At 37.4% G+C, this 18915-nt stretch overlaps 1 protein-coding gene across 4 annotated transcripts in view; it reads left to right on the top strand.

The window, feature by feature from the left end:
• MAN1A2 (mannosidase alpha class 1A member 2) overlaps positions 1-18915 on the top strand; it is a 140149-nt gene that overhangs the window by 90882 nt on the left and 30352 nt on the right. For all 4 annotated transcript variants that reach the window (XR_011729335.1, XM_071761463.1, XM_071761482.1 and 1 more), the window contains exons 6-8: positions 493-587; positions 2622-2745; positions 3158-3251. Coding sequence is in view for 3 of the 4 variants with exons in the window: in XM_071761463.1 (XP_071617564.1) it covers positions 493-587; positions 2622-2745; positions 3158-3251 (313 nt within the window). In the remaining variant the exon portion in view is untranslated. The remainder of the gene's footprint in view (positions 1-492; positions 588-2621; positions 2746-3157; positions 3252-18915) is intronic.

The following is an 18915-nucleotide window of genomic DNA, read 5'->3' as shown; positions in this document are numbered from 1 at the left end:
CTGCATATATATGATTTTGCATAAGCAGTGTTCATAAAAGAATAGGAACTCTGTCTACATTATGTATCATTAAAAAGATAATAGAAGTTTGTGAAAGCTAAAATACCTGTGTGTGAAGTGGGGGGTTATCTCTTGATTTTTTTAGCTACAAAATACAAAGTAAAGTTTAAAGCCTGCTTTTGGAAATACTTTAAATTCTCACAATGAGGTTGGAAGATAATTGATATTCTTCTTAAATGGGAATCTAAGCACTATTGCTGGAGAGAATAGAAGGAAAGAAGTGAAAATTACAAGTTTTATTTTCATGTTCAAATATTAGTGAAACTTACAAAGTGAACAAGTAGAAAATGTAACTTTATATGTAAAAGTTATTTTTTAAAATATGAAGTTTTTCTAATAGGAAGAGGTGGGGGAGCAAAAAAAGTCAAACCTTTTAGTTCTTGGAGGTAAATCAGACTTTGTAACTAATTGCAATTGATCCTACTATTTTAGGTTTTCAAGATTAAAGCAGTGCAACTGGCAGGAAAGCTTCTTCCAGCCTTCAATACACCTACGGGTATACCATGGGCAATGGTGAATCTGAAAAGGTAATCAATTTGCTTTTGTGTTCCTCCCCTTCCCTCCAACTTAAAGTTAATAATGGCATATATCAGTTTTCTTAGTAGTGGGTACTGTAGAAGGTGCAGACAAATTTGCATTTCTGGTACTTCAGAATAATTTTAATAAGAGATCAGGGTATTCTACCTCATTAACTATAATATATTGTGACCGTAATCTTTTTTTTTTTTCCTCAATTTTGCAGAAAGAATTCAACAAGCCATTGGAACATGCCCAGTGTATTATGCCATGTGTTACCCTAGAGCTTAATCATTGGTTCTTTAGTCACTAGAGAATATTCTTGCAGGCCATGGTTGAACTTACTGGGTTTTATGTACTGTGTGAGATGTATGTTACCTTTAGAGGACTCATGATGTTTGAGAAGATGATGGGACTCTGAAGATACTGATTCATTTTACAGTTCAACTTAGGTATAAAAACTTGTGTGCCTCTTCATCTTCGTTACAGTCAGAGGGACGGAGAGGCATCTTTGCATGGCTGCTCAGACACTAAACAGAGGTGGTCTGCATCATCCAGGGGATTACCTTATCTAATTTGTGTTGTATTCCTTGTTCAATGCTGACATATCCCTCAGATTTCAAGAGAGCATTTTTGATGCAAGGCACTTTGAAAATTTTAATTATGTTCTTAAACAGTAGCTGAATTGGGAGGCATGTCTAGTTCTATGTACACTTGAGCAATTTGGAACAGTAAGCAGCAGAGAGTTTTTGAATCGTTTTAATTTCTTTTCACTTTAGGAGAGATATTTATTGTGCTTTGTTAGACTGTGAAGAGGTTTAGGACTACTTTGAGAGCTTTTTATGTGCCTTTCTGTGTACAGGAAATAATCCTCATTTTGCTGTTAGTTCTTGGGAGAAAACCACAGATCTGTGGTTTGCTTTTCTGCTGCCTCAGGGCTTCTCCACGAATTGTCTGCTTTTCTCTGCTTTGCCTGTGCTTCACTTTCCCCTCTGGGGCCATTTATTGAACCTCTGGACAGTTAATATTGTTGGGTTAAATTGTCCTGTGCACTTTCTGCATGGCACTATGATTTATTCAGTCTTGTGTTCTTCCTGTACTTTCACAGGGCTTGGAATTCCTCTGTGCTAAAGTTTTTATTTTTGCTTTGTTTCACAAGCTGTGATGTTGTCTTTCTGTAAACAGTGGTCACTATATTTTAAAGAGTTCTGTTTAAGGTCAGAGCTAAAAATACTACTCCTTAGCCAACATTTACATTTCCTCTTTCTAATTTTTAATTTAAAAAATAACTAAGAAGGCATTCCAAATTGATTCTGGTCTTCCTGATAACTGTAATCTTTTAAGAGAAGAAATAGAAGTAATCTCCAGGAAAATGTAGTTAACTTTTGGTGTTAAAAGACTAAAAACTCCCAAGTTAGATTAAACCAGAGGTAACTTAGGAGTTATGATTTAGCATGATTGTATCTCATAGATCACAAAAGCTATGTGGTCTGTGGTATTTTTGTTGATTCTTTGTGAGCCTGAGGAACTCGTGTTATTCTGTCTACAGTGAACATACTGTTTTCCCATATTGGTACAGAGAGGGCCCACTCCCATCCTGCTCAAATGTCTAACACTGACTTGAAGCACATCCCACATTAGTAAAGGGAACACAGCAGATGTTTGGCAGAACAGGGAAGCAAATGCTGCCACTTTTGGAAGTCTCTGACAATGGCTTTTAATTCTCGTTCTTAGGAACATGAAATGAATAAACAGCAATTGAGATTCAGCCCCGTGTCAGGACATTATATTCCTCTGACATCAAGATATTGTAGCTTTTAAGCACAGGACTTTTTGTGGTGAAGTTACAGTACCTTTTTTTCCAAAAACACCAAACCCAGGAAGGAACTGATCTATAAAATCACAATATCTGTAATCTTAAATACAGGTTGATATATTGCTGTTGCTTGTTTAATTTGCCGTGGTGGTTGTTAAAGTGCTGTGCACAATAATTCTGAATGTTTTGTTCTTTTCTCCCTTTTTTATGCATATTTATTGGAATTCAGTGGTGTGGGTCGAAACTGGGGCTGGGCTTCTGCTGGCAGCAGCATTCTTGCAGAATTTGGCACTCTACACATGGAATTTGTCCACCTCAGCTACTTGACAGGGGACCCTGTATACTACAATAAGGTGGGTCTCAAATTCAGTTTTTATCATAGAAGTGTATTTTATACTGTTTCATCATAAACTGCATTAAAGGGGAAGTACTTTATATATTGTGTTTTATTGCCATTCTTGGTAGTGGGTAAATTATTTCATACTTGTATCTCTGTTACCAAATAAATGACTTTTTCAAGTAGAAACTTAGGACAATGGAAGTTTTCTTACTTGTTTCAGCATACATGTAAAAATCATTTTTAAACATGCTTGTGAGCAGTCCTTTAAAAATAAATATATACTAAACTGCATGAAGCCCTCAGAAAAGCTTCTGAGTTCAGATCGAAAAAATTTACTACTAAAAAAGAAAAAGTATTCAATTTAGCTATGTGCAGAGAGCAGATGAACATTGCTAGTGGTGATCCTGATTCTTGATTTAATTTAGGTTATGCACATTCGGAAGTTACTTCAAAAAATGGATCGTCCTAATGGACTTTATCCAAATTATTTGAATCCAAGAACAGGCCGGTGGGGTCAGCGTAAGTATTCTTTTATTCATTCCTAATTAAAGCTGTGCTTCTTATTTTGCTGCTGAGTTGGAGATCAGAAAAAATACTCTGAATGAATAGCATTACTTGAAAACATGCAACATAGAGGGATTACTTAGACTTCAGATCTCCTGAAACCAATTTTTGCCTGTCGCTCTCTCTGAAGTCAGGCAGCTCAATTTTTGTGGTACTTCCTGAAAGTAGCTTCCTATCAAATCTGATGCCTATCCTTACTATTATCAGTCAACAAAATCTTCAGTAATAAAGAACGAGGCTGAAAAGAGTTTCCTTGTTTTGATTTTGTTCCTGCTTTTGTTCTACAAAGCATCTGGTAAGTGAATTATTGTGAGGTGACATAGAAGTAATCCTTCACCTGATGTTAGGGACTGACATTTACAAGCATCATTCTTCTACATAGTAGCATGTGACATGGCATGTTGAACCTCCCTATGTGCCTTATTTTAAAAAAAATACTTTGGAATGAAAAGAAAAAAATGTTTTTCTTGCTGACAAGTGGGTAGAGAGAGCCTGAAGACAGAGACACAAATATGATTCCTGTTCTTGAATTGGTTCTTCCAAAAAGAGCTGAGGGGTTCAGTGCTTTCATACTGGGCATTTTAAAAGAGAATTCTTTCTTGTAGGTTTCTGGGGCTATTTCTTTATCAGTGCATGTTTATTTATGAAAACCAAGCATGATGATCTATTTCTGTCCTGTTTGACATCATTGACAGATTTCAGAGACTTCAGTGGCTGGCTGTAAATACCAGCAGAACATGTTCTGCCTTGCCAACTTAGAATCTGCTTCTTTGAGTCTGATATATGAGAGAAATGAATGCAGCTGTTGTAGTGACTGTGAAAAGTTATCTAATCCAATCAATAAGGCCAAAAGTGTCTCCAGAGAGTCTAATATCTTTGAGTGAATAGTGATGCTTTATGACACTGACACATAGATTGATAAGATAAATTCTATTGCTTTTCTCCATTCCTAACCAGTTGTTCCTGCTACTTCTATCAAAATAGTCCAGTGTGGCATATCACCAGGATTCTTTAGGGGCTTTTTGTCAGGTGTAATAATAATGCTCAGACTTAGCAGTTCTTGGGAAGAAAACACTCCTGGTTACTGAGAATAAACATAAAGTAAAAATTTTAACTTTGCAGAAGTTTGAAGGTCAAACATACTGTGAACATGAATTTTGAAAGATAATATATTTGGGACTGAAATTAAGGTTTACAGGCTGATATTTCAGTTATTAGGATAAAAAGAAATACAACTTTATAGAGCCATTGCTTTTTCTGTGCTGCTCAATAGCCACAAACTTACTTCTTGGAATTTGGTAGTCAGGGGTTTTCTTGGTTGTTTTGTTTGGGCTTTTGGTTGATTCTGTGGGATGTTGCTTAAGCATATAAGCTTCCAAGTGCTGACACCGATGTTCTGGTAGTGTTTTTAGATACCTCCAGTGCAAAGAGCATTTGTAAACCTATCTTGAGAAGTTTTGTGGGGACAAGAAAGCAAGAAACCCTAATTCTGATATTCCTGCCACAAACCAGGATGTAGCAATGAGAAACTCTTTGTTGTGTGCCTGATGGATCACCCTTCAGTGAAAATATTTGCAAAATATAAGAAGTTACAGTAAAGGCACACATGCACTGACACACTGGACATCAGAGCTGGAACAGCTGAAGCTTAGGCAGGAATTTCTCTTCTGATTCTACTGCAGAGATTGTATCCTGCATCACAGAAGTCAGTTCAGTAAGGGTGATGCCTTCATGCACTACATCTCTGTTCACTAGAGGACTTGTGTCAGGGTCCACAGTGGTGTTACTGACTTGAGTCATGTTGTTGGTATTAAGGGCAGGCAAGGCTTTTATGTCCTCAGAAGGTAATTTCAAAGAGCATTGTGTCTTGCTTGTTATATGCTTTAGTACTTGAAAGACTGAGACAATGGAAAGAGTACCAAAGCATAACTTTTCTTTTTTGAGCTTCTGGGAAAGCTGCCCTTTTTTGTCTTTGCTGTGACATTAGCTTAATGCATCTTTTCTTTTACAAAGTACTTTCTCCAGATAGCTTTTGAGAATTATTTCAGAACTCTTTATTTGTCTAGATACATGTAACCCTTGACTCTGACCTTTGTGGGTTTTGTTTTTTCCTTCCTTTTAATGTGTTGGGGTTTGGGGTTTTTTTGTTTTCTTTTCCCATCTTCACACTGTTTTGGCTCAATTATAGTTAGGTTTTCTGGTAATCTAGACAGTGTTCTAACTAAGTCATGAGGGGTTTGGAATTAGTAAAGTACATCTACCTAGATGCATACATAAATGTGATGTTGAAGAAGCACGGCATTTATCTGCAATATGGCATCATTCCAACAGTAGGTATATTCTTGTAGTGGTTACCTTTATTCAGAGTAATTCAAATCACAGACCTGATCTCAGTCTATAAACAGGTAACCCACCTACTGGATGAGGGAAAGACTGTGGACGTTGTCACCTGGATTTTTTTAGTAAATACCAGTGATGTGCACATAGCAGTTAAACTAACTAATTTTGTTACTACCAGTTGATTATCCAGAGAATATTGAACAGACTATATAATGGAAGAATCCATTTAGGTGAACTATTTTCAGCAGTTTGTTTTGTCTTTATAGAATCATAGAATTGTGGAATCATAGAATGGTTTGAGTCAGAAGGAACCTTTAAGATCATCTAGTTACAACCCCTCTGCATGGGCAGGGACACCTCCCACCAGACCAGGTTGCTCAAAGCCCCATCCAGCCTGGCCTTGAACACTTCCAGGAAGGAAGCAGTCATAACTGCATTGGGCAGCCTGTGCCAGCATCTCATCACCCTCAAATTAAAGAATTTCTTCCTGATGTCTAACCTAAATCTTCCCTCTTCAAGTTTGAAAACATTTCCCTGTGTCCTCTCACTACACATTCCAGGCAAAAAGTCCAACTTTCTTGTAGGTCCCCTTCAGATACTGGAAAGTTGCTATAAGGTCACCTCAGTCTCCTCTTCTCCAGGCTGAACAACCCCAACTTCCTCAGCCTGGCTTCACAGGAAGGTGCCCCAGCCCTCTGATCATTTTAATGTCTCTCCTCTGGACATGTTCTAGGAGCTCCATGACCTTCTTATGCTGGGGACTCCAGAATGGGTAAACTTGAATACTTATAGACAATTCCCATTGCAAGACATTTGTTAAAGAAAAGAGAAGTCTTACTATGGCTTTGCTGAGGTAACTGAATTGGATGTATTGTTACTTGAAACATGGATTTTGTGGAGAATTCTTGATATTTTCTACCTTGACACTTGATGCACAGTATTTTGATGCCTTCTCAGAGGTTTTTTCACAAGGTGCCCAGACACATCCTGATTTTTTGTTTTTAACAAAAAAAAAACCCCACAAGGATTGCATCTATTTTATTTGGCGTGCAATCCAAAGTATTAAATGTTAGTGTGAGCAACTAATATGCCTTGGAAATAGCCTATTTAGAAATCTTTCCTTTGTTTTTCCTTTTTGCTCTGGAGATGTTTGCAGAGATTTATGCTCCCATATAAGTAACTTCTTAGCATGTGTAAGGCCTCAAAACATAATGCCTTTCTATTTTTAAATCTTAGATATTGCAGAATATAAATGTCACATTCTCCATCAGAACTTATATGAACCGGGTATAATTCACAAATATGAAGCTAATGACTCAGATGCTTATGTTCGGAAATTGGAGTAATAAAATTCAGTGCTAGGTCTTATGGAAGGAGAAGGTGATATTTATTTGTTTACAGAGTCATTAAGCTGGCTGCTTTTTACCTACTGTCATTTTCTCATAAGTTTCATTCACTCATTCACAGGTCCTATGACATGTCCAAGTGGTCTGGACTCAGAGAAAAAAGGACACAGCTATCTAGTCCTTATGTCTTATCTAGGGTTCTTCAGTGATGATGATCTAGTTTTTGGACAGATCTTTTAGGGTTCAGCAATTCTTAAAGGTTTTTTCTATAACTTAGAATATTTTTATCTTTAGCCTTCATAGATCTTAGGCCATGTTGCTGTGTCTTGTCTGGTTTGCTCATTAAAATTTGTATTTAAGATACATGTTACATGGTCTGATCTCTTTTTGGGTTAAGTGAAGGGAAATGGTCTATGTAATATGCTATAACCTTGTCACCAGCCTTCTAATGTTAGGCTGCAGTGTCCAGTGAGTCTGCTGTGCTTTGATTTCTCAGAATGCAAGCATTTTGATCTCGATATAAGCAGCAAATTCTGGTACTGCCCTTTTGCTCACAATTCTGCTGCTTCTGCTGGGTTTTAAAAATGGGCAATTTCATTCAAACCAGTCAATGTTTCTGCTACAAATGCCAAAAAAAGGTATGATCAGTAAAGGAGTTTGCCAGTTAATTAGTAATTGTGATTTAATTAAGAAGGATGTGACTATGGTCCTACCAGGTTCTTAACAAGTTGAGAGATGAGTGGAGTCGTTTACCGTGACATAAATGCTATCCATAGCCATATTTTTGTAATGTTCACATTTCTATTAATATAAATTTCCATGTGCATTTAATGCATTTTGCATAGCACCTGAAGAAGGGTTCTGGTGGCAGGTTACCTTCTTTCTTTTCCTGCCAGCCTTGTGAAGCAGCAGCAGCAGCCAGGGTCAAGAGCAACAGCAGGCAAGGTCTGCCCAGGGTCTGCTGCTGCATCTCATCATTTGTTTCTCTTTGAATGCCATAAAACCCAGTCCTAAGGACTGCTGGGTGAATGACCCACTGGCCACTGATAAATCTCCATGCTTCCCAGTGGAAATACAGCACAGCACTGGACCCTGACTGCTGGGTAGCAGGAGGGGAGTTTGTTACACCCAGGAGGAGGTAAATGATGGGTGAGTAGGCTAAGTGTTTGTGTTCAAGCTTGTAATGTGCAGGTGTTACTGTGGCCTGAGTGGCATGACAGGCAGCTTTCTAATGGTTTCAGCTCAGGATTTGTCAGCTCACTTGGGCTTTTGCTATATAATGCCCATAGGAATGTTGACAGACTCAATTTTAACTTACAGACTAAGGTGATGGTCCACTAGAAACAAGTGATTTACAATACTTCTACCTTGAGGTTTAAGGTTCTGTAAGAGTGAAAGGAAAAGAGCAAGAGCATATTATAACCTCTCACATCAACCTACGGTTAACTTTGTTAGCTTTTTGTTTCACCTGGTGAGTGGTTGGTTTGATGTAAGCATTAGAACTTTGTTTTTGAAAATAATGTAAATTAATTGACTGTGCCTTCTAGAGAAGCCTGCTAAGCCTATGTAAAGGCTAGAGTTTTGATTAAAAGCAAGATAATTAAGAATTACAGGAATAATTTTAAGAAAAAGGATTTTATTTTTTTTTTTTAATGAAATATGTTGAGAAAATTTATTTCTAGTTTGCATTTCCTAACAGGTTAGATGGGAATACCGACAGGGTCAGAAATAACAAAGAAAATGCCAATTGGCATGTTATTTCCAAGTGCCACTCATGCTAGAACATTTCTGTATATTGGGCATTCTTCCTCTCTACTTTTCAGTCCCAAGAAGAAATTACTTCATTTCATCTGTTTCCAACATCTCTTGCAAGAATTAATTTTACTGAATAGGAGGAATTCAAATGGTTCTGGCTTCATATCTCACTTCCTACAGTGGGGCTACCTATGGAGGTACCTGTGTTGCTTATGTAAGAAAGTTGTGTCAGTTTAACTAAAATTGGTCTTTAGATGATACATTGCTTCCATATGCAAGAAAATAACCAGAGATACCTGTTCTGTGATAGCCTTCTGTGTTTATATGTGAGCACATTAACAAGTTGCTGTAAAGTAAGCTACTATGTGAATTTATGGTGCATCAGCTGAGCATTGCTATTAGGAATGTCATAGCAGATACTGAAATTACATTGCTGAATGCTGATGTGATAAAATATTCAGACTGTCTAAAATATTCAGTCTATTCTACAGTGCTTTGTTCGTGTTTCCTTACCTGGAACAGGCTCCTTTAGTCAGATTTGCAAGTGGACTACTTTAAAAGCCCAATGAAGAATTTACAGGTACTCACCAACAACGTGATGTGGGTCCACATACACTTCCTAACTTTAAGTGCTGTTTTTCATGTACAAAGTATATTGCTCTCCTTTAAAGACAAATAAGAAGATTCACTGAGTATCAAGCCTGCCTTGTTACACAACACTGCCGTTAGCACCTTTAGGTGATGTTCTCACTTTCTTGATGTTCTCTGCATGTATTACAGCAGAGTAAATAGAGGTACAACCAATGTGGGTGAACGGGAGGAGTTTATATCCTCTGTTTCCCAGTTCCTTGTGCTGTGTACAAGCCTTAAAATAAATGAAAGCAGATGCCTTTGCGAAGGTGCCTGTTTCAATGTCTTCAAGTAGTCTATCATTTTCAACAGTAAATGCTTAACTTAAACCCAAACAAGCACTTTTATTTTTAAAATACAATTTGGAGAAGGCTTCTATGAATTTTAAATAATCAGATTAGATTTGCACTTCCATTAAAATGGTGCGATTTTCACATGTAGGAGAAGCAATAAAAAGAACTTGAAATTACTGTCATTAAACCAGTGCAAATACTAGGTGGATATTCCTAAGTTTTTATGCCTGCCTGTACAGCTGGTTTTAGTTTATTGCTCTTGGATTGAGCTAGTTAAGTAAATGCTTCAATTGAACTCTTGAAGGTAATAGACAAACCAGGAGTGATGCACCCCATCTATTTTCATTTGTAATATGACATTGTATCAAATACTTAGCACTATCTTTCTGTAGCTATTTGTCTGTATTTAAAGAAAAATTGAAATTAAATTTGATCTAAATGTTTGTAGTGCACTTTGTTAAAGATCACAGAATTATAGAATGTTAGAGGTTGGAAGGGACCTCTATAGACCATTGAGTCCAACCCCCCTGCCAAAGCAGGATCAGCTGGGGCAGGCCACACAGAAATGCATCCAGGTGGGTTTTGAAAGTCTCCAGAGAAGGAGACTCCTCAACCTCTCTGGGCATCCAGCAGACTCCCAAGACATGGGGATTCTTCTGTCCCAGCTGTTGAAGCCCAGACAGATACAGGTCTCTCCATCCCAGTCTGATGGATGTGGCTGCTGCTCTTCCCATTTGCAGGTTTGTCCTGCAAGGCTGAGGATGTATCCTAGAGAGGTGCACACATACACTTAGAGGGTGCTAATACATCTGTCCATGCAGACTGCCACCAGAAACACTGCCTTTGCTATTAGTGAAGCTCTCTGTCTACCTAATACTTGTGTTATAAACCTGGACCCCTTATGCAGCCCATCAGCTCAGAGCTTGCTTATTTTAAGATGCAACTCCCCAGCTTATCTAGCTTGAAGCTTGCCAATGAATTCCACATAGGGACATGCAGCCAGGATGTAATTCACCATAAAGAACAAAAACACACAGGTATTTTCAGTTGCTGACAGAGAGACCTAGGGCCCTGGGACCTGCAGCCCCTTTCTCCAGTTGCTGTCTCTCTCACATTGCAGTGTGCATCCCAGTCCCTCCAGTTACTGGCACCCAGACAATTCTTGCTTTCCAGTCTCTCCAGGTGCTCACATCTACACCTGCAGGCTCTGCAGCCTATGGCTTCTCCTCCAGGTGCCGATGTTTACGCCTTGTATCACTCACACATTGGTTAGAGAATGGAATTACATGCAAAAAAGCCCAAATAATTCTATAAGAAGATTAAGCAGACTGTGCTGGTAGGTTGCAGGGCATAGTAATTTTATCTGAAGTCACAGTCCCTTTTTGCTCTCCCATAACAATATTTTGTAAAGTCTTTAAGGTCCCTTCAAATACCTCATAATGCTTATGACAATCATGTTTCTTAACAGTGAAAAAGTTTGAAGCCAGTTGATGGATAGCTGAAGAGTTCTGGTGTGCTATTGTCTGTTACCACCTGCTCATTAATGTCTGTGTGTTTAATTTAACAATTTCCTTGCAATTTGTTATTTCTTTTATATCGAATAGTTCTCACCCAGGTAGCCTGATGAAGATGGTGTACTGACATTCTTCATATTCCCATGCATCAGGATGCTAATACTGAGAATAATCAGCATGTTAGCTGAAGGATACTGTCCTGGCAGTGTGAGCTCTACCTGATATATAGGAAGAGTGGCTCTCTTGAATGCAGACTTTCACAGCTGCTGCAGAGATTAATAAATATATCAGTGTTCAAATGTCTGTTATCTGGACTTTCTCTGTTAAAATTAAGAAGGAAACCCTGTGTTTACATCCTTCTCTGTAAGACTGAAACCCCTGCAGATTGCAAGGTGAGGTGAATAATACTGAAGAATGAAGTTGTCTTTCAAAAGATGTAAGAAATATTGCAGGTAAATATTTCAGAAAAAAATACAATTGTAGCATAAATTAACAGGTAGATGGTCTAGTTATAGTTAGTGAGAAAGAGTTGGAAAGATCCTGCCAGGTGAAGCTGCTTATGTTCTCTGATAGTTATGAAACTACTTTGCATTTTCTCATCCGAAGCCTTAGATTGTTTGTTTATTTACTGAATGCCTTGTTCAGCAGAAGTAGTCTCTTTAATTATGTCTGTTAATACCCCAGTGTGTTGCAGACAACCCTAAGAAACTAGCAGTGCCAAGAGTTGTGAAAAATCAAATTGAGAAATGTAATGTCAAGTTGTGGCAAAACATCCTCAAAGGAAGTGAAGGGAATTGTGCCAAGTAGGCCTGTATTTCCAAAAAAAATTTTACAAAACTTTTCAGATAATTGCCTTCAGTTTGGACTTGTGGGTAATAGTTTCTAATGCTTGGATTCATGGGTGATTTTTTTTTTTCATTATTATTATTATTCCTTTGGCTTAAGGAAAAGAATTTCCATCTCTGTAGTAGAAATGGTGCGGGATTAAAATAACTAATTTTATTTCCTGTAAAAATAGTTGTAGAAGTAGTACCCAAACTGACTTCATCTTTGCACATTTATTTGATTTAGTAAGTAGATTTCTTTTTTGTTGTTGGAACGTCAGTTGTAAAACTAAAGATAGGTGATTTGTGTGATGGTCAGTTTGAGGATTAAATTAGACATTTATTGTGGTGGGCTTTTTTATGTTTCAAATCTGCTTTCAATTGTCCAGATTATGAACAACTGAAAATACAGTGTGATTTCTAGACTTCCAGCAGTAGGCATGCATGGATCAGTTGCAGATGAGGAGGTGGGAGTGGTTCTTTGTTGTGCAATTTTAATTTGCTCTCTTGTCAGATGTCCTTAATTCTTGTCTCCAAAATATTCTGTCTTGTTCTGTATTTAGTATAATGCGTGTGTTTTGAATATAAAATAATTATGTAATCTCTGATGGGGAATTCCCCTTGCCCTTTTGCATGACAACCATGTACAAATGTAATTAATGTGTTCCAAGAAAAGGCTGCATTCAAGTTTGATAATTCATTAGAAGCCAAGAGCAAGTTAATCTGTTAAAACTTTATTTTAATGAAATACAGCAGAGCTACGTGTTACAGGGAGCAGACTTTTATAAGTCGACAAGGTTAAGACATTTTGCCGGTCTGTTGAGCAAGATGCTGAGAAAGCTAAGCAAATAAAAACTTCGTTTAATGTGTTGAAGTTTTTAGTGTTATTGAAAGGTTAAGCATGCATATGAATTATGCATTTCAAAGGGAGTGTTTATAAAAAATTCCTAAAGATAGGATTTGGATATGGTGTAACTGAGTTTCAAAAGTGCTTGTGTACGTTGCTGTGGAAAGAGATGAATATTTTATTTTGCTCTATCACTAAACTTTAGTTTTAGAGTGTGATCTTGGTGGGGAGCGCATAAATATCTAGAATTTGAAATTTGCCCCGCAACAGCTTTAACGTTTACTTTTCTGACTGTAATTCAGTAAATTAATTTGTATCAAGAGTCAAGCAGGACTGTGAGTACTGCTTGGTATTCTTGAGAGTTGAAACTGTTGGCTTTGAAGACAGCTAGCTTAAAATTATTAGGGAGTAAAGAGGTACCCTTTGGCATGTGCTCTGTGAATTTTTGAAGTTTGAGCTCCTGTGGAATCTTGTTATTTCTTGAATCATTGATTTTTGTACTTGGGTCTCTATATATCTAAGCTGTATTTTTGAACCATTCTTGACTTATTTCTTATTAAAGGGAAGCTTAGTTCAACTGTGAACTTATTAGGGCCTTATTAGACTGCCTTGGCTTTAGATTATTCCTTCTATATCACTTACTTGTTAGGGGCTGTGCACCAAGCTGTTTATATCAATGTTCTTTAGACCACTAATAAATTTCAGATGACCTGTACTAGTAGATACTATTCTGTCTTCTGTGTATGGAACTTATATTCTGATTTATGGGGGGATATATACCTTCTGGTGGTCACATGAGAAACACTTCCACTTCAATGACATTCAGGGGAAAGGGTCTGTAGTTTTGTTCAGAGGATGTTGAATGCATCATCCTGATGGGTTCATTTAATTGTGAAGCTCCACTGGGAGCTGGACTGTTCTGTAGCAGCAAGGTAAATACCACCTCATTTTGGTAATCTGTGTGAAGACATAGCTGATCTTTGATAACCTAAATGGTTAATAATAATAAGAGAGGGATGGTGAAGAATGCAGCCCAAATGTAGGGTGTGGTAGCTCAGTCTCAGTCATAGAGCATGAGCTGACATTCAGCACAATTTCCTAGCACCTAAAGAGTGACTAAAACTTCAGCTATCTGTGTGTGCAAATTCAGGCATCTGTCGTAAGAGGAAAACTAAGAGGTATGTAGATACAACTCTAGGAGAGACAAACATGCAGAGTTGATTGGATTTCTGTTCCCTGTGGTGAAATCCGTAAGTACATAAAAAAACAGGGAGTGGCTCTCATTGCTTCTTTGAATCTCTTTTGACTGTCAGCATTCATGTGTTACATATATATGTAGGGGTGTATATATATATGTAAACTCTTATGGTCTTCATAGAACTTAAAGGGAGAGTGTGAAGTTGTTAACAGTGGTTTGCCAGCTAATTTTGCATAGATGGATGTTGGGCAAGATTTAATCTAAAGGTTTTCTCTCTCCCATTTTCTTGCTTTTAATCTGTAAAAGGAGATTAAGATCTTAGAGGAAGACTAAAGCAAATAAACTAAAGGTTGTAATTATGTTATGAGTTTGTATATATCCCTAGGTAGAAAGTCTTACTCAAAAGGGACTCTTGAGTTGTGGGTGTGTACCTGCAGCAGTATTCATTGTAGCCGAAGGTGATACCAGGTTAAAAACTGATCACAAGTAAACATACTTGACTTCCCATCAATCCACCACAAATGACAGCAACTTAGCCAAAGCTGTTAGTGCAGGTGGGATTTACACTGATTGCAGATTTGGCAGAGCTGCAGATGTGCTTCATTTTGGTGACTCTGAGTGTAGTGATCTGGAAAAGACAACTTAGGATGATAAAAGGGCACTTGACTTATCAGTAAAAGCACCAACATAAAGGTATAATGTGTCTTTAATTTTCTCACACAGAGTTGATGTTTTTAGTTGATTGCTCTGTAATTTGTGAACATGTCTTTTGAGAGAAGACCTAAATCTTTCTAGAACTATAAATAATAGCTGGAATGTTTTGGAGTTCAGTCAACTTGGAATACAAGAAGGAAAATATTTGTTCCAGCTGTGTATTCCTGAGTGCAAAAGCAGAGCATGTTGTAAGATACTAAATTAGGATACTCCTTTGACATTGCAGAATCACAAACTATATTCAATTTGAAAATAACTTTTTGTTCTAACAACATGAGTTACCAAGATATATGTATTGGTTGGGCTAGTTGTACCTGCTGCTCTGTTTCAAATTATTTCTATTGTCTTCGCACACACTTGAATTGTGCAAGATTGAGAATTCTAATCTTCAGTTTGATAATAATTACAGTTCTAGGAAGTAATTTTACTTAATTTTATTATACAAGAAACTGGTAGCACTTACAGTTAAGATTGCTCAATGCTTCCCATTAAGTGATTGTGTTTCCAATTTCTTGTGGCTGCCAAACTTCATGTCTTCCAACTGGAATACTCTGTCTGCCTCAAGCTGTTTTATTGGTTGGGTTTAGGGTTTTTTTTTAAAGCAGTTTTGACAAAAGTGTTTCGTTCATTTCTAAATGAAGCTAGAAATGGAATGTGATTCTCTCCAGATTAAAGTTTGTTTTTTTTAAGTATACATTTAAAAAACTCAAGAACAATCGTGTTTTGAATATGAAATACTGTAGGAGTTACCTATTTCAGGACTGTTTGAGGAGAAAACCATCCATATTTTTCCAGGCCTGTGAAAAATACTCACATGTATGCTCTCCATATGGAGTACTTAGAGCTCAGCTGCTACATTTTGGGCAGTTCTGTGCGCTGAGCAGGCGTGATCACGCATCCCCAGGTTGGGAGGAGCTGGGAGTTGGGAAATTTTTCTTGTTGCTTGAATCTGTTGTAGCACCAGACAGTAGAACAGAAGCAATGTCTGATCATCTGTCTCCTAACTTAGAAATGCTTGGCTTTGCAACATTAACTGTTCTTTGAATGTAGGTCTGTTATGTGAGAACTTGCATGATTTCAGAATAATTCTCATGCTGGTAATGTGTTACTCAGTGATGAACGACTCATAGCTCACTAAAAAATGCACTTCCACCTCCTTTTATCAGGGCTGCCTCTGATGCAGTTAATTTACAGTGTTTGCACATTTAATCTATCTACTATAGCTTATGGCATCCTTAGGTTGAATTTCCATTGTAAATTGCAGCTGCTGCAATTTGCAGGGTCTCTGCTTTCTGGATTAAAGGATTAGAGAGGGAGCTTGCACCTCTTTAGAGCAGCTGAGGGGCACTAAGCCCAACTACACAAGGTAAAGATTGAACTAAAATTTACTCGGAGACACTCTGAAGACAAACAAAAGGAATTGTTTAGGTTTCCTATAGAGAGAAAGAGGGTTTCTGCAGTGTGAGGCTAGGTGTTACCCAGAAGAACTAATGTTGATGGGGTGTATGGGGTTAATGAAAGTTGGCATTAACTTCATTGCTTCACTCCTCCACTTACCTTTTCTTGAACTGCTTACCTGACATAGCCCAGTGTCCCTTTAGCAAAGATACACAGTCTTTGTGATCTTTAGGAAAATCAGCCTCCTCTTTTGCTACTTTGTTCTTTTGTTGAAAAGTAGTACTGTACGAGTACTCTTTTGGTAGAAATGAATCAGTAGTTTGTTCACCTTGCTTTTTCCAGTCCGCTGATTATCACACATAGCCAAGTTTAAGTGAGTTTTCCTTTAGAGCTAGAACTAACAATTCCAGTTTTAAGATTTGAGTTTCTTTTACTGAAATATTGCCAGTTTTAAAATTGTTTGCTTGGTTGTTCTCTGTCTTTTCTTAAAAATATTATATCAGTGTTACAGTTCCAAATTTCTGTGAATTAAAAGTGCTATCAGCATAGCTGATCCTTGTCTCTTACGTGTGCTTATGTACTGCTAGAATGCTATCTCACAGCAGCCTGTGCATACTAAACACACTTGTACTTGGCATTTTACTTAACCTTTTCATCCTGTGTCCAGTAAATTATGCTTAGGATTGATGGATGTAAACGTAGGCTGTGCCCTGGGGTCAGGAAGGGGCAGTGGCTCCCTGCTCATCTGCTCATGGGTGTCACCAGGCCTCTCCCTCAGGTGTGGTGACTGCAGCATCAGTTCTGGCACCATGTGCTGCTTTTATAACAATGTCTGGCTTCTCTCTTTATTCCTGCTCATTGCCAAGAAATGACAATTGAACAATTAAGGCATAAAGCAGGGAGGGTTTAGCAAATCATGAACTGTTTTTAATTCGGCTCATTAAGCTGCTGTTGACTACTTAAAGCCATCTGCTTAAAAATAATTTACGCATCCTAAGTTTGCTCTGGAGAGCAGGTAGACCTTCATTAGAGCAGGTTTTTTTATTAATGTTATCTTTAGGGGGCTTTCAGTTGTTGTGGCAAATAGTTTATTGCTCACTAAACCAAACTTTCCCTGTAAACAAAAGGAAGCAGCACATGTTTGTAACTTGCGATCTCCTGCCATAACTGTGTTCTTGGGCACTACCATTTATTTAGAAACTGGCTAGCTGTGGAGGAAATTTTTTACATCAGGTAGGTCTGGGCATGTAGAAAGGTGAATGAGCTATGTGAGTGCTTAGTTATCTGCATTATCTACTCCTATCCCCAAAAAGTTAATCCTGGAGAGAAAGGACAGCAAGATCTGTCACAGTTTGTCGGCTGTAATTGTGGAGGGAGAACCCTGCTGCCTGTGCCCTGAAGAGCTAGCTGAGGAAAAACAAGTTTATTTGTCTCCCCAGATTTGTGAAGAAACAATTTTATTTGAAGAAAACAAATCACTGGAGAGCCACAGTCTCCCTTCTGTCTTGAGCAGAGAGTCATTTTCATTTCAGTTAAAAGGAATGCTCCTTTCTGACCTGCTGTGTATTTCTGCAGTTTGCTGTGAAATAATTGTCTTGGTTCTCATCAGAGGAGACTGTTTCTTTAGCAAGCTAAAGGACTGATGATATGAGTAAGATTATTTGAAGTGAAACCAGCTTTAGAAATACTAGATAATGATGGTGTGAGTATTTGAAGGAAGGTCTTCCACTCAGTCTGTGGAGAAGTTTGGTTATGTTTTTCTGAATGTTAGCCGAGAGACAGTATCTTACTATAGATCTTCTTTTATGAGTAAATTATATTGTTGACCATCTTTTATCAATAAATTAAAAACTCATTAGGTATTGCTATGAAATTGATTGTGTTTTTTTTCCAATTGTGAGCTGTTTATCAAGAAGAAAAATGCCAGTATTTAGCAGGATGTAAATATTTGAAGTATCTGAAGAAAAATATCTCTATTAACTGTAAATATCATTGTCTTTCTATTTGGATATTTTTTTGTCTTTCTGGCAAAGAGGAAGCCTACAAACAGGCTAATGGCACAGGCTTGCACACAACAAGCTTTCAAATGTGTGACAAACTGGATAAATATGGGGGGCTTTTTGTAATTGCTTTTGGTTGCAATAGTTAAAGGTGTTCTTTGCAACCACAGCTGTTGTGTCTTTTAGTTTTAAAATAGGACTTCCCAAGGAATCCTTGGCCAGAATGTTTTTCTGGGCCTACATTTTTTAAAAATGGGGAATGAAGAAAATATTTTAGTTTATCTTGACTGGAAGGAAGAAATGCTCTTAAAATGAATACATGTCACCGAGCAGTGTATGTGGCTTCTGCAATATTTGATATTCCCTTATATTTCTGTTGACTTTGCTATATCTGTCTTAATGTGGAAAGAATTTTATTTCATAAATTTTGTGTGAAACATTTTTTCACAGTAAAACCTTGAAATGACATAGAGCTAATTAAATATTTTTTCAGATCAAATATGTGAAAAATTAAATCCATGTTTAAATTTGCAAAATACTTCTAACACTTTAAGCATAATACTTACCTTCTCGCTTATTTACTGAAGAGTACCCAGTACCAACATGCTATTGTAAACTCAGTTATTCGGATCACAAGTTGTTCCTTTCTAGTATTCTGGATTGACATACAATGTTAGGACTGATTAAAAAAACTTCAAAATATTTTATGTGTTAAAAATTTTTATGAGCAAAATATTTTTAATTGAGCTGAATTAAATCT

Source organism: Heliangelus exortis, chromosome 1 (genome assembly GCF_036169615.1).
Source record: "Heliangelus exortis chromosome 1, bHelExo1.hap1, whole genome shotgun sequence".
Classification (NCBI taxonomy): Eukaryota; Metazoa; Chordata; class Aves; order Apodiformes; family Trochilidae; genus Heliangelus; species Heliangelus exortis.
This window is presented reverse-complemented; position numbering and strand designations above follow the sequence as displayed.